Source organism: Cetorhinus maximus, chromosome 31 (assembly GCF_964194155.1).
Source record: "Cetorhinus maximus chromosome 31, sCetMax3.hap1.1, whole genome shotgun sequence".
Taxonomy (NCBI): domain Eukaryota; kingdom Metazoa; phylum Chordata; class Chondrichthyes; order Lamniformes; family Cetorhinidae; genus Cetorhinus; species Cetorhinus maximus.
The window spans coordinates 13,059,455-13,074,566 of record NC_135909.1 but is presented as its reverse complement, the minus strand read 5'-3'; the positions used below and the strand labels follow the sequence as shown (position 1 = coordinate 13,074,566).

Sequence of the window (15,112 nt, the reverse complement as noted above, 5' to 3'; positions counted from 1 at the left end):
TATTCCTCAGCTCCAATAAATGAATTCTGCCCTTGTCCTTTGGAGGATATTGTCTATTACCAAGATTACAGTGACTTCCTTAATTAGTACTGCCACCCCATCTCCCTTTTCCCTTTTCTATCTTTTCTGAACACTTTGCATCATTGAAAATTAAGCACCCAGTCCTCACCATTTTTAAACACCGTTTTCGTCATTGCCACGACATCATATTCCCACACGGCTATTTGTGCTTCTAGCTCATCAACATTATTCACCTCACTTTGTGATAACACACAACTCCTTGTATCTCTCTTAGATTCCTTCTTCATCTGCTCCTATCTTGTATGTTCCTACTTCTTCCACAGTTATTCCTCAGTTCTGCTTCTATATACTGATGCCCACCCCATGCCTATTTAGTTCAAACCCTCCCGAATAACACAAGTGACCCTCCCCATGAGGAAATTGGCCCCAGTCCTATTAAGGTGCAACCTGTTCCTTTTGAATAGGTGTTTCCTGCCCCAGAACTGGTCCCAATGTTCCAAGAATCTGAATCCCTCCCTCCTGCACCAGCCTCAAACCACATATTGATTCTCCCCATCTTCACATTTCTACTCTCACTAGCACGTGGCACTGGCAGTAATCCAGATATTACTCCCTTTGAGGGCCCACTTTTTAACTACCTCCCTCGCTGCTGGAATTCTGATGGAGGGACCTCAATACCTGTCCTCCCTGTGTCATTGATACTGACGTGTACCACAACCTCTGGCTCACTCCCTTCCCCCTGCAGAATATTCTGCACCCTCCCCGTGATGTCCTTTACCCTGGCACCAAGGAGACAACACACCATGTGGGACTCTCAATGACGGTGACAGAAATGCCTGTCTGTCCCCCTGACTATGAAATCTCCAATAATGACTGCATTTCTACTCTTTGCTGTTCCCTTCTGTGCAGTTTCTTGCCCATTGATGCCATGGTCTGGACTGCACTCCTTCAGGGTGTCACCATTCCCAGCAGTCTCCAATGCTGAATACCGGTTTGACAGTGGCGCACACCTCGAAGACTCCTGCATTTCCTGCCTCTTCCTACTCTTCCGGATGGCCACCCATCTACTATCCTGACCTCTCTCTCTCTCCCTTTCAGGTGTTCAGCTCCTGGAATATACGATCCAGCAATCTCTCATCCTCCCTGATTCTCCACAGTGACTCCAGCTGCCCCTCAAGCTCGGAAATCCTGAGCTCGAGCTCAAGCAGCTGGAGACACTTCCTGCACATGTGGCCCCCAAGACACATGAAGTGTCCTGAGGTTCCCACATGGGGCAGGAACTGCAAACAACAGGTCTCAGCTGCCCATCCATGATCTAAAACAAACCTCTATTCCCTCTTTTAGAATCCAGTTTGTACCTTGATTAAACTATTAATTATATTAAACACCTCAAGACCTGTTCTGCACTAATACTCTTATAATTGCCCTGATTGAAATGTTTAATTTTCCAGCTCCTCGTTTAATCAATGCCTCATTTAGAGAAATCTCCACAAACCAACCAGCTCCCTTCTTTCCCCTGATATCATGCTTTGACTATTTATTATAACCATGGCCGGTTTGCTCCAACCCCTCCCTGACAGCTCTTTATCCCCCCCACCGCTCTCACTCTTCTCTCCTCTCTCTCTCACTGCTGCTCTCGGGCTGCTCTGCCGCTGCTCTTCATCCACCCTCCAGCCTCTCTCAGCTCTCACTCACCCTCAGCTCCTGCACAGTCCCAAGTTTCTGACTGTTTAGGAAATTCTCTGATCTTTCTTTGCTCCAACATGGATGACCTCACACTTCCCCATGTTGACCACCATCGGCCACAGTTTTGTTCACTCACTGAATCTGTCAATGAGCCTTTGAAACTTGCTGCTGCTGCCTACACTACTGACCATGTCACCTAACCTAGTGCCATCAGCAAACTTGGATATAGGCTGGAAGTATTTGAAATGTAAGAGCTCTGGGAATGCAAACACAACAGCCAGCTGACGTGACAGAGAATCAGTTCTGTATAAATCTCTCCATGCTGAAAAACAGCCATTCACCACTACTTTCTCCTTTCTGTCCCTTATTCAATTTTGCATCTATGTTGCACCTGCCCCTTTAGTCCCATCTGCTTGAATTTTAACCAATAACCAATCTGTGCTGGTTGTCATTTATCAACCCATGTTCTACCAAGTGACAATGAATTTTGTTCTGAATTATTGTGTCTCAATGTTTCCCCAACACCAGCATTAGACTAACTGGTCTGTTGTTCCTAGCTTCATCCCTCTCCATTATAAACATGGATGTAACATTAACAACCTGCAGTTCTCCAGCTTCACTCCCATATCCAAGGAGGTTTGAAAGATTGTGGCTCAAGCTTCCTCTATTTTCCCCCTTCCTTCCCTCAGGAATCCAGGATGTATCCCATCCAGGTTGTGTGATGTTTCTACTGTGAACGCTGCCAATCTTGTGATGGCCTCCTCTTTATCTATTTTCATCCTATCCAATTTCTCCACCAGCTCCTCCTTTACTGTGAGATTAGCAGCATCCTCTTGTTTCGTGATGACAGATGAACTGTTCTCATTTAGTACCTCAGCCCTCTGCCGCCACAGGATCTCCTAATCAGCTGACCTTTTCAGTAACTGTCTATACATTGGTAAAAGACTTCCGTTTTTGGTTAGGTTACCTTCTAATCTTTTCTCATACACTCCCTTGGCTGACCTAATTTCCTTTTCCAGCTCTCCTCTGTGCTTTCTATATTCTGCCTGGTTCTCTAATGTATTATGAATCTGACAATTATCATCATGCTTCTTTGCAGTTCCCACAGAGCACAGGATGTGTAGGCAACAGCTCTCAGCTGTCCCAACACTTCACTGAAATGAGCCATTTAATTAAAGTTCTTGTTATTTAGAGTGTTCCTCTCTTTCTCTCTTCTACTTTTGCTGTTGTCTCTCGGTTTCAATTACACATCAGCTCCTTCCCCGTCTGCACCTAATCCCCACTCTCCACAAAATCCACATTTTAAACTCTTCACTCTGCAATTCACTCTCTCTGTGTTTGAGCTTGCAGGTCACTCTGGGACTTTTTGTAAAATAATTGTTCTACTTTATTTATTCGAAATCAGTTTGTTTTTAAATTATCAATTCATTTGCACTGTAATTCTAGTTCATCAGAATTCAATGTTTCAATAAATTGGAACTCAAGAAAATCTAGAGATGACTTACTTGTTCTGCAATGACGTGTCTATTCCACTTAGTTCATTAAACCCTGTTCTAAACAGAAAGCTTAATCCAGATAATATCTCGACCTGATGAACTGATGATGCACAGAACTCTCAGCTTTTGACAGGAGTTATTCCGCTTTTGATTTTAACTTGTTTGCTGGTGTCGATTTACTTGGATTCTTCACCTGATTTCTCTGCCGTCCAATGAAGTTCTCCCAGCAGAGTTCTCAATAATAATTTGATTTTTCCTCACAGGATTTCAATCTTGATGGTTTTTGAACTGTTTTGTTAAAGGATTTAGTTTTGTAATTAGCTGTAGCTCCCTAGCTCTCCTCAAGATCAGACAGGAAGTTTAACTGCTGCGTTTTCAAGCAGCTGACAGCTTAATTTGAAAAATCATTGTGACAGGATTTTGGGTTTGAATCCAGTCACAAATCTGGTTGTGATGCCTTGTGGCTCCAGCTGTCATGTGACCTGCCAGGGGGTGACCTCATAATTGCCCCAGTCATGTAGCTGTTGATTGGTCGATTTCTTAAACACTTTCACTGGGACTGACCTGGTCGCAGTCGCCTTTGGAACACAAAGGTGTTTTTTTCAAATCCCACACCGGAATTTGTGTGCAACAAAGAAGACTGATACTCTAGTACAGCACTGAGGGAGGGCTCCACTATTCGAGGTGCTATCCTTCAGAAGACGCATTAAAACAAAGCTCCCTCCAGCCTCTCATTTTGTTGTAAGTGATTCCATGGTGCTCTGCCGAAGACATGAGCAGTGGCGTTATTCTCCTCCCCCCCGCCCGCGCAGTCACTGATATTTATGTCTCAATCAACAGCCCAAAACATGGTCACATTGGCGCTTTTGGAGGTTTCCTATGTGCAAATTAGCTGCCTCTTTCTGACAGAAAGTGTTTGTTCCTTTTCCCTGGATGAGTTTAGGTTTTGCACAAATAAAACATGAAATGTGACTGAAAACTCAACTCAGGTGGGACTCAAAATCACAACCAATGCATTAGTAATAAAGGATAGAGGGTTTAATTGATCAGAGTGTGTGATGGACTAATGCTTTCTGTATTAAGTACCGATTTCATTGAGATAATATTAGAGAGAGGGAAACAGCTGGATTTTAATTCCACTCCTATGGCTACTATTCCCAAAAACACCACGGAATTGGGTCAACGGGCAGATGTTCCTGCATTAAAATACCCAAATACTGATCAAAGGATTCACAGCTGGTAAAATCTGGGAAATGCAGCTTGGATAGGATACTGCAACATTTACTGGGAGCTGCGCTGTGTGTAGGATTCTAGTTCTGAACTGGAGATTTTCAATATTGAGGGAATAATGGCATCAACAAATTTTGACAGGGCTGCACCTCGTTTCAGTTCCCTCCAATAACTATTGAGCACAGATCCAGAGTTAACCCTAGAATCATAACCCACATCAAAGATTGAGAACGATAAAATAAACCTCACATTCACACAGAAAATTGGACAGGGTGAACTACTGAACAAATCTAACATGTTACCAGGCACTGACAAACTGCACAATACACACACACATTACCAGAGCCTGACAGATACAGAATGAAGCCCACTACTCCCAGCACCAGCAACTGACCAGTACAGAATAAATCACCCACTCACTACAGTAACGGAGACAGACAAATGCAGAATGAATCCCACATCACACACAGTACAGCTGACCAGTAGATACAGAATACATCTGAGACCGTTTGATATTCAGAAGTTGAGAATACTTTCACATAGTGCCAAACACTGAGACACAGAGGAATCATAAGCACACGTTCAGAATCAAAGTCTGATAGAGACAGAATGAATCCCACAGTCATTAATGAAAATGAAAATAGCAGAAGATGGTTTCAATCCATCGAGCTGTGGGTTATGGGCCCAGCACGCTTACGCTGAGCCACTCTGCTAGATGGGGAGGTGGTGGCACAGTGTTATTGTCACTGGACTAGTATTCCAGAGACCCAGGGGACCCAGTTTCGAATCCCACCATGGCAGATTGTGAAATTTGAAATCAAAATTCTGATTGTCGATTGTCGTCAAAAACTATGCAAAACCTGCCTCTTTTACATAATCCAACTGGTAACTCCAGGCCCCTACCCACAGTAACGTGGTTGTCTCTTAAATACCCTTAAATCCCTGCAATTAGAAATGGACAAAGTTGTGCACAGCATCAGGGATTGAGTGTTACAAAATGTATCCAACACTCGCACAGATTACCAGAGCCTGACAGACAAAATGAATCCCACTCTCACATACAGCATCACAGACTAACAGATGCAAAATATGTTTCAAAGATTCCCAGATATTGAGAATGACTCCCACATTCCTGTTCAACACTTGACACTGACAGATACAGACTGAATTTGACACTCACATTGAGCAGCAGATGTTGGAATGTCCAAAATTAATCCCACCTTCAGACACAGAACCAGGCTCTGACAGTGAATGAGAAGTCCACAATCAGATAGCACCACAGACTGAACGATCTAGAATCGATACCACATTGACTTACAGTGCCAGAGACTGACAAACACAGGATGAATCACATTTACAGACAGTTACAGGGACTAACAGGTATAGAATCAATCCAACACTCTCATATTGTGGTCTAGAATGACACATACAGCATTTATCCCAAACTGGTATATCATAGAAACAAGGATCAAGAGTAGGCCATTCGGCCCTTTCAGCCTGCACCACCATTCAATATGATCATGGCTGATCCTCTATCTCATCGCCACATTCCCTCTTTCTCTCCATACCCCTTGATGCCCCAAATATCCAAAAATGTACCAATTTCTTTCTTGAATGTACTCTGTGACCCGGCCTCCACAGCCTTCTGTGGTTGAGAATTCCACAGGCTGACCACCCTCTCAGTGAAGACGAGACCATGAAGCAGCACTGAAACATCTTTATGGGGTATGTGGAACATTCCTTGTTCCAGTCCGACTCAGATCCCCTCCCGCAACTCTTTCTTCGGTACACCGATGACCATTTCTGTGCTGCTTCATGCTCTCACCTGGACCTGGAAAAAATGATCAATTTTGCTTCCAATTTCCATCCCTCCATCACCTTCATGGTCCATCTCTGACACTTCCCTTCCTTGACCTCTCTGTCTCATTTTCTGTCGATAGACTGTACATCAATATTCAATACAATCCACTGGTTCTCCCTTATCTTTTCTACTAGTTACACCCTCCAAAAACTTCAGTAGATTAGTTAAGCATGATTTCCCTTCCATAAACCCATACTGACTTTGTCTAATCCTATTAATGCTTTCCAAGTGTTCAGTTACCATGTCTTTTATAATAGACTCTAGAATTTTCCCCACAACTGATGTTAGGCTAACTGGCCTGTAGTTCTGTTTTTTCTCTCCCTCCTTGTTTAAATAGCGGGGTTACAATTGCCACCCTCCAATCTGTAGGAATTGCTCCCGAGTCGAGAGATTTTCGATGATGACCACCAATGCATCCAATATTTCCAGGGCCACTTCCTATAGTAGTCTGGGATGTTGATCAAGTTCTGGGGATTTTCAGCCTTTAACCCCATTAATTTCTTGGCCACAATTTTTTTAACTAATACTAGTTTTCTTCAATTCCTCCCTCTTGCTAGACACTTGGTTCTCTAACATTTCTGGAAAATGATTTGTGTCTTCTTTTGTGAAGACTGAACTAAAATATGTGTTCAATTCTCCTACCATTTCTTTGTTCCCCATTATAATTTCCCCCGTTTCTGACTGTAAGGGTCCTACATTTGTCTTTGCTAATCTTTTTCTCTTCACATATTTATAGATGCCTTTACAGTCAGTTTTTATGTCCGTTGTAAGTTTAATCTCATACTCCATTTTCCCCTTCTTGACGAATCTTTTTGTCCACTTTTGCTGAATCCTAAATTGCTCCAAATCTTCAGGCTTGCTCTCTTTTCTGGCAATTTAATATGTCTCCTCTTTGGATCTAATTCTATCCCTAATTTCTTTTGTAAGCCATGGTTGGGCCACCTTTCCTATTTTATTTTTGTGCCAGACAGGAATGAATAATTGTTGTAATTCATGCATACGTTCCTTAAATATTAGCCATTGCCTATCCACTGGTCAACCTTTTAATTACGGTTCCCCAGTCCATCATTGCCAACTCGTGCCTCAGACCCTCGTAGCTCCTTTTATTTAGGTTCAGGACCTTCGTTTTGAATTCAACTTCTTCACTATTCATTCTAATGAACAATTCCATCATTTTATGGTCGCTGTTCCCCAAGGGAGTTAATTCTTTCTCATTGCATGGCACCCAGTCTATGATAGCCTGCTCTCTAGTTGGTTCCTCAATGTCTTGGTCCATAAAACCATCACATACACACTCCAGTAAATCCTCCTCCACAGCATTATTGCTGTGTGTTTTGTCCAATCTGTATGTAGATTAAAATTACAGTTGTATCCTTATTGCATGCATCTCTAATTTCCTGCTTAATGCCTTTCCTTACATCTCCGTTACTGTTTAGAGTCCTATAGACAACCCCCACCAACGTTTTCTGCCCCTTGGTGTTTCTTATCTCCAGCCAAACAGATTCCTCATCATGATTTTCTAAGCCAATATCCTTCCTCACTATTGCATTGATTTCCTCCATTACTAACAATGCCACCCCACCTCCTTTCCCTATTGGTCTGCCCTTCCTAAATATTCAATACCCCTGGATGTTCAGTTTGCATCCTTGATCACCCTGTAGACATGTTTTCATAATTGCAAATATATCATAACCGTTTAAACCTATTTGCACCGTGAATTCATCTACCTTATTACAAATGTTACACACATTAAGATATGATGCCTTTCAACTTTTCTTTAACTTTGTAACCACCTTCGCTTTATTTTGCACTCTGACCCCATTTGTTTTTCACACTTTTTTTTCTGCCTTTCACTTTTGATTCTAACTTTTCTGTCTTTTGTTTCTATCCTCGTTTCCCCTTCCTCTGTCTCCCTACTCAGGTTCCCATCCCCCTGCCATTCTAGTTTAAACCCTCCCCAACCGCACTAGCAAACACTTTCCTCCACCACCACCACCACCCCACCACCCCCAACGCCTCCACTCCCATCACCCCCCCACCTCCAACCCCTCCACTCCCACCACCCCCCCACCCCCAACCTCTCCACCCCTGAGGACATTGGCTTCGGTTCTGCCCAGATGCAACCTGTCCTGTTTGTACTGGTCCCACTTTCCCCAGAAGCGGTCCCAATGTCCCAGGAAACTGAATCCCTCCTCCCAACACCATTTCTTCAGCCATGTATCTATCTGATATATCCTGTTATTTCTACTCTCGCTAGCACGTGACACTGGTAATAATCCTGAGATTACTACCTTTGATGTCCTACTTTTTAGTTCACATACTAACTCCCTATATTCAGCTTGTAGGAGCTCATTGTTTTATTTTTTACCTATGTTGTTGGTACCAATATGCACCATGACCACTGGCTGTTCACACCGCCCTCCGCCCCCCCTTCACAATTCCCTGCAGCTCTCTGGGACATCCTTGATCCTGGCACCAGGGATGCAACAGACCATCCTGGAGTCTATTTTGTGGGCCACAGAAACGCCTGTCTGTTCCCCTTACTATTGAATCCCCTATCACTATAGCCCGGCCACTCTCCTTCCTCCCCTCTTTTGCAGCAGAACCACCCGTGATGCCATGGACTTCTGCTGCTTTCCCCTGAGACGTTGCCTCCCCCAGCAGTATCCAAAACGGTATATATGTTAGAGAGGGGGACGGCCACAGGGGACTCCTGTACTACTTGCCTCCCTCTACTCTGCCTGGTGGTCACCCATTCCCTTTCTGCCTGTTCAGTCTTTACCTGCAGTGTGACCGCCTCACTGAATGTGCTGTCCCCGATAGCATCACAGATGCTCCAAGGTGAATCCACCCGCAGCTCCAGCTCCGAAATGCAGTTAGCCAGTAGCTGCAGCTGGACGCACTTCCTGCACACATGCTCACCAGGGTCACTGGAAGTGTCCATGAATTCCCACATAGCACAGGAGGAGCATATCGCGGGTGTGAGCTCTGCTGCCATGAGTTCCCTTTAAATTAAGCTTGTTAGTTACTCCCTTTTAAAGAATACTAAATACACTAGGGTCCTTATTCCACTCCTACTACAGTCCAAAGTCCTCACATTATTTTGTTTAAACTGATGGACTGCAGCAGTTTAATTAATAGAATAAGTAGAAGTACTTACCTGACCTACTTACTGCGTCATATTTTGAATCGTGATGTTACTTTGAACTCCACCGCCTGGAGGCCCTGAGGGTCCGCCTCTCCTCTCCGGACTTGGCGTCCGTCAGAGGGAGAGAATGAAACCCTCACTCACTCACATGCACCGCTAACTGACAGATGCACAATGAGTCTCAAACACTATCACAGTCAGACACAGAACAACATCAACAATCACTTTCAGTCCCAGAGCCTGACAAGCACAGAATGAATCCCAGACTCTCTCACTGTAGCACGGCCTTACAAACAGTGAATGAATCCCAAACTCATTCACAGTATCAGAGTGAGTAAATCCCACACTCGCACACCTTATCAGGGGCTCTCTGTTACAGATGGAATCCCGCTTTCCCGTATAGTCTCTCTCTGTGGAGAACGGACCCTCGCAAAACAATCAGGCGACATTCCCCGATGTATAGTAAAACACTGAGGAACTGTGGCTGGAGAGAGTCTTTGTAAAATGTATTTCCTGACTAAAGTAAATGGGCTGATGACGGGGTGGGAGGAGGAGTGGGGGCGAGAAATCACAATCTGATTGGCCTGGTTCCATATCCAATCCTGAAATTATATATTTAGAGGCTGGTTTAGCCTTTAAACTGTCCATTCAGAGTCATCTTTTCCCAATCCTTCATTAGCATAGAACTGGGAGACTCTCTATTTAATCGGCGCTCGGAAGGGGTTTGGTTTATTTCTGTGTCTGAAACTGAAGATGGTTGATGAGAAGAAACCAGCTCCCAAGAAGGGAGCCAAGAAAGCCTTAAAGAAGCCGGTAGCAAAGGGCGGCAAGAAGCGGGGAAAGTTGAGGAATTAGAGTTTCTCCTGACCATTTTCTGAACAGATTCACCAGTCAGAGTTACAAGGACTATTAATACAATCTGCTCGACAATCCGCCTTTTTAGACTCTGTGAGGAACCGCCCCGAACAGTAATTGGCTGCAGCCTTACACCCAGGCAGTTGCGTCCAAAATCGAAGCAATGAATTAATCCCTGGCAACTCCGGTCCTCATTGGTAAAGTTGTTTTTAATTGTCCATTTAAAACTTCCGCCTTTTTTTGCAGCCGTTTCCCGTCTCGACAATAGACTTCGTTCTTCCCTTTTTTGAAAATTATAAATACCATTTTTCACTCTCTCTCACTATTTCCTAACCCCAATGAAATTCCAGTTCATGTAACCTGTCCCGGCAATTTGTAACCCCGCATCATCCTGGTGAATCTGCTCATTTTTGGATAGAAACACCAGTCTGTTGTTTGAACTGTGTAAAGTCAGTGCTGAATTTCCCAGGCAATAACTGAATTATTAATATAATAATAATTGAGTATTGCTCCATACAGCACAACCAACCTTTAAAATCGCCGCTCGCTTAGAGGGCTGGAATGGGTAATAAAATAGAAACGGTGCTGGGGGCATCAGACCCCTTCCCATTGCCCTCATTCTGGGCTGTTCATTCCGATAAAGAGCGGGAACGGGAGCGGCTCGAAGCTCCCCCTGTTCCCGGTCTGAGTCTTGACGGACATCCGTGCGAATATTGGGATTAGGAGCAGGAGGAGGCCGCTCAGCCCATCGAGCCTGTTCCGCCATTCAGAGAGATCGTGGCTGATCTGATTGTAACCTCAACTCCACTCACGGATTGAACGGCTGATATCAGAGGAACCGCCGGATCCTGTCATTACTATCCGACCCATTATTCATCTAGAACAAAACCTTTCGACAATACGAAGCAGTGGAGAGACTTTTCAGTGTCAGTGCAGAATGTGCCATCCGGGTAAATAAACAACGAGCAAACTGAGATTCTCAGTACATTCCCCGCCAGAACAAACCAGGCACTAACATTCCCGATCACAGCCCATCCCAGCTCCCGGGTCTCTGCTCTCTCTGTGAGGCGGTGGGTGGCTCTTAAAAGAGCCTTTGTTGTGTGTTTGGTAGAAAGGGTCGAATTGTTTAGCCGCCGAATCCATAGAGAGTGCGGCCCTGGCGTTTCAGAGCGTACACCACATCCATGGCAGTGACCGTCTTGCGCTTGGCGTGTTCAGTGTAGGTGACCGCATCCCTGATCACATTCTCCAGGAAAACCTTCAGCACCCCGCGAGTCTCCTCATAGATCAAACCCGAGATGCGCTTGACACCGCCACGGCGAGCCAGGCGGCGGATTGCTGGTTTGGTGATGGCCTGGATATTATCACGAAGCACTTTGCGGTGCCGCTTTGCTCCGCCTTTACCCAGTCCTTTGCCTCCTTTCCCTCTGCCAGACATGATGATTCTTCACTGAGATCGCTGCAGTATGAGAGACGAACGGCTTCACGCTCCTCTTTTATATAGCCCGCCCCGACCTAACTGAGAAAGGAGCAGTGAGAGAGGAGGGGCAGTGAGGAGACTGAGTGACAGACAGAACAGAGGGGTGTCTTTGATAATCCAGCTCCGCCCCCTGCCTGCTCGAACCGACGTTTCTTTTTCGATTATCGACAATGGAAGTTAACACAGCGCTCTGCACAAAACTTATAGATTGGAGCTTCATGTTCAAAGGTTCTAGAAACCCGCAGCTTTTAAATAAAGAGCTTTACAAAGAAAATTCAGTACTACTCCCGCCCAAGTACATACCCTGTCAAATCCGTCTGTTTCCGCTTCACTCCCAGCTTCAGTTCTATCCCCACACACCTCCCCTCCAGGCGGGTTGAGCAGTTTACCGACACCTCACTCCAGCTGAACTAGACAAACTCATGTGTTGGGCTTTGAGTTGTAACGCGGGGTTTCTGCGCCCGGGTAACTGTCTTACACACACTCACCCTGAATCTGTGAAAAGGGAACGAGCAGAAACTGACAGAGCAGCTGAACAAATCCCCAGTTACAATGGTGCACGGACCCCGCTGTTTCATTGCAGAGTGGGGGAGAGGCTGGGTATAGTGCATGTCAGTGAGATACCGGGAAATTTCAATTGAATCTAAATCATTTCAGTGTGAAACCTGCTCCCAGCGCCGGGACAGGGACATTTGATTCGGGGATCAGCTCTTTCCTGAGAGACGTGGGCGGCTCTGAGAAGAGCCTTTGTGTTCAGAGGTTTACAATTTGCTCGGCTGGTTTCATTTCTTTCCTGGCGCTGCTTTCTTAGCCTTTGCTGCTTTCACTTTGGGCTTGGCCTTCGATTTATCCACTTTTTTTAAAGCCTTTCCGCCCGTGAGCTTCTTGGGGGGAGATTTTTTCTTCAGCGCTGCTTTCTTCACCGCCTTTTTTGGAGTTGCCGCCTTCTTGCTGCTTGTTTTCTTGACTGTTGCTTTCTTCGCTGGGGATTTCTTGGCTGCTACTTTCCTGGCTGGAGATTTCTTAGCTGCTGGTTTCTTTGTTTTCACCTTCTTGGCCGCTGGTTTCTTCACTAAAGATTTCTTGGCTGTTGGTTTCTTCTCCTTCTTTCCCACTTTCCCCTGGGATTCCTTCTTAGGGATTTTGAAGGAGCCGGAGGCGCCCTGTCCCTTTACCTGCACCAGGGAGCCGCTCTCCACCTTCCTCCTGATACTGAGCCTGATCTGGGAGCCGAGCTTCCCCACATCAACACCGCTGCCAGACAAAGCTTTCTTTATCGCGGCCAGGGACATCCCCTTGCGATCGCTGCAACCCGCCACAATCTTGAGGATCTGTTCGCCTAACTTGGGACCGGCTGCCTTCGATCGGGAAGCCGCCTTCTTCTTCTTGGGAGATTTGACTTGAGCGGCAGCGGCTGGAGGAGCCGTTTCGGCGGCTGCAGTATCAGTCATATCCGAGACTGTGTGGAAAATCTGTCTGACAGTCAGAACTGGATCAGAAATGAAACCAGTGGTGGCGGCTCAGAGCAACTTAAACACAGAGAGCGGACGGGGCAGAGACAACCTGCTGTCAGCTCCCGGCTCCTCCAGCCTCTCTGTGTTTCTCTCTCCTCATAAACTCCCCAATTCCACTTCAAATTGGACATTTCAGATTCCCACACTCGCTTCCTTCTGTTAACAAAACCCGAATCTTTGTTGTCGAGAAAGTTCCATCTGAATTAAAGGCAGCAATTTCGATTTAAACCCGTTTCTTTGCTGCTTTGATCGCGCACTCTCAGCCGAGTGCTGACTTCTTCTCTGTGTTTCCACTGAAATCGTGAAATTAACGAAATATTTCCCTTAAATTCTCTCTTCAGGGCTGAGCAGGGGAGCATCGCGATCTTATGACAGGGAAATGTTGTGATTTTATACAAGAATGACTCGGAAATCTGGCGCTGAGGCCGGACACACAAACACAGTGACATTAGTCTAACCCGCCCGCCCCTTCAACACACTCTCGCTGATACAATGTCACCGTCAGCCTGTTCCTGCCCCACGGAACTCATTTCTTGCTATCTTGACTCCATTTTCTCTCCCCTTGTCCAGTCACTTCTCACCTGCATCCGTGATTCCTCTGACACCCTACATCATATCAACAATTTCCAGTTCCCTGACCCCAACCGCCTCCTCTTCACCATGGACGCCCAATCCCTCTGCACCTCCATCCCCGACCAGGATGGTCTGATGGCTCTCTGCTTCTTCCTCGAACAGAGGCTCGAACAATCCCCATCCACCACTACTCTCCTCTGTCTGGCTGAACTTGTTCTCACACTGAACAATTTCTCCTTAAACTCCTCTCACTTCCTCCTCATAAAAGGTGTGGCTATGGGTACCCGCATGGGCCCCAGCTATGCCTGTCTCTTTATGGGTATGTGGAACATTTCTTGTTCCAGTCCTACTCCGGCCCTCTCCCACAACTCTTTCTCTGGTACATCGATGATTGCTTCTTTGCTGCTTCATGCTCTCCTCTGGACTTGGAAAAATTTATTAATTTTGCTTTCAATTTCCACCCCTCCATCATTTTCCATTCATGGTCCATCTCTGACACTTCCCTTCCCTTCCATGACCTCTCTGTCTCAATTTCTGGTGATAGATTGTCCACCAATATTCATTACAAGCCTATCGACTTCCACAGCTACCTCGACTACAGCTCCTCACACCCCGCTTCCTGTAAAGACTCCATCCTATTCTCTCAGTTCCTTCACCTCCGTCTCATCTGTTCTGATGCCACTTTAAAAAACAGTTCCTCTGACATGACTTCCTTCTTCTTTAACCGAGGTTTTCCACCCACGGTGGTTGACAGGGCCCTCAACCATGTCCGGCCCATCTCCCGCGCATCCACCCTCACACCTTCCTCTCCCTCCCAGAACCATGATAGGGTCCCACTTGTCCTCACTTATTACCCCCCCAGCCTCCGCATTCAAAGGATCATCCTCCGCCATTTTCGCCAACTCCAGCATGTTGCCACCACCAAACACATCTTCCATTCACACCCCCCCTGGTGGCATTCCACAGGGATCATTCCCTCCTGGTCCACTCCTCCATCAACCCCCTCCCACGGCGCCTTCCCATGCAACCGCAGAAGGTGCAATACGTTCGCCTTTACTTACACTCTCCTCACCATCCAGGGGCCCAAACATTCCTTTCAAATGAAGCAGCATTTCCCTTGCACTTCCCTCAATTTAGTTTACTGCATTCGTTGCTCCCAATGCGGTTTCCTCTACATTGGAGAGACCAAACGCAGACTGGGTGACCACTTTGCAGAATACCTTCGGTCTGTCCGCAAGCATGAGCCAG

General features: G+C 45.9%; 1 protein-coding gene across 1 annotated transcript; it reads right to left on the bottom strand.

Annotated features, from left to right (window-relative positions):
• Window positions 1-12,559: 12,559 nt before the first annotated feature.
• LOC144670391 (histone H1-like) lies at window positions 12,560-13,228 on the bottom strand. The gene has a single exon (XM_078532873.1). It carries the CDS (start codon window positions 13,226-13,228, stop codon window positions 12,560-12,562), a length of 669 nt encoding a protein of 222 aa, XP_078388999.1.
• Between the last annotated feature and the right edge of the window lie 1,884 nt (window positions 13,229-15,112).

What these genes read in the sequence shown, in the direction of transcription:
- LOC144670391 (XM_078532873.1), bottom strand. Translation starts at nt 13,228, where the DNA reads ATGACTGATACTGCAGCCGCCGAAACGGCTCCTCCAGCCGCTGCCGCT.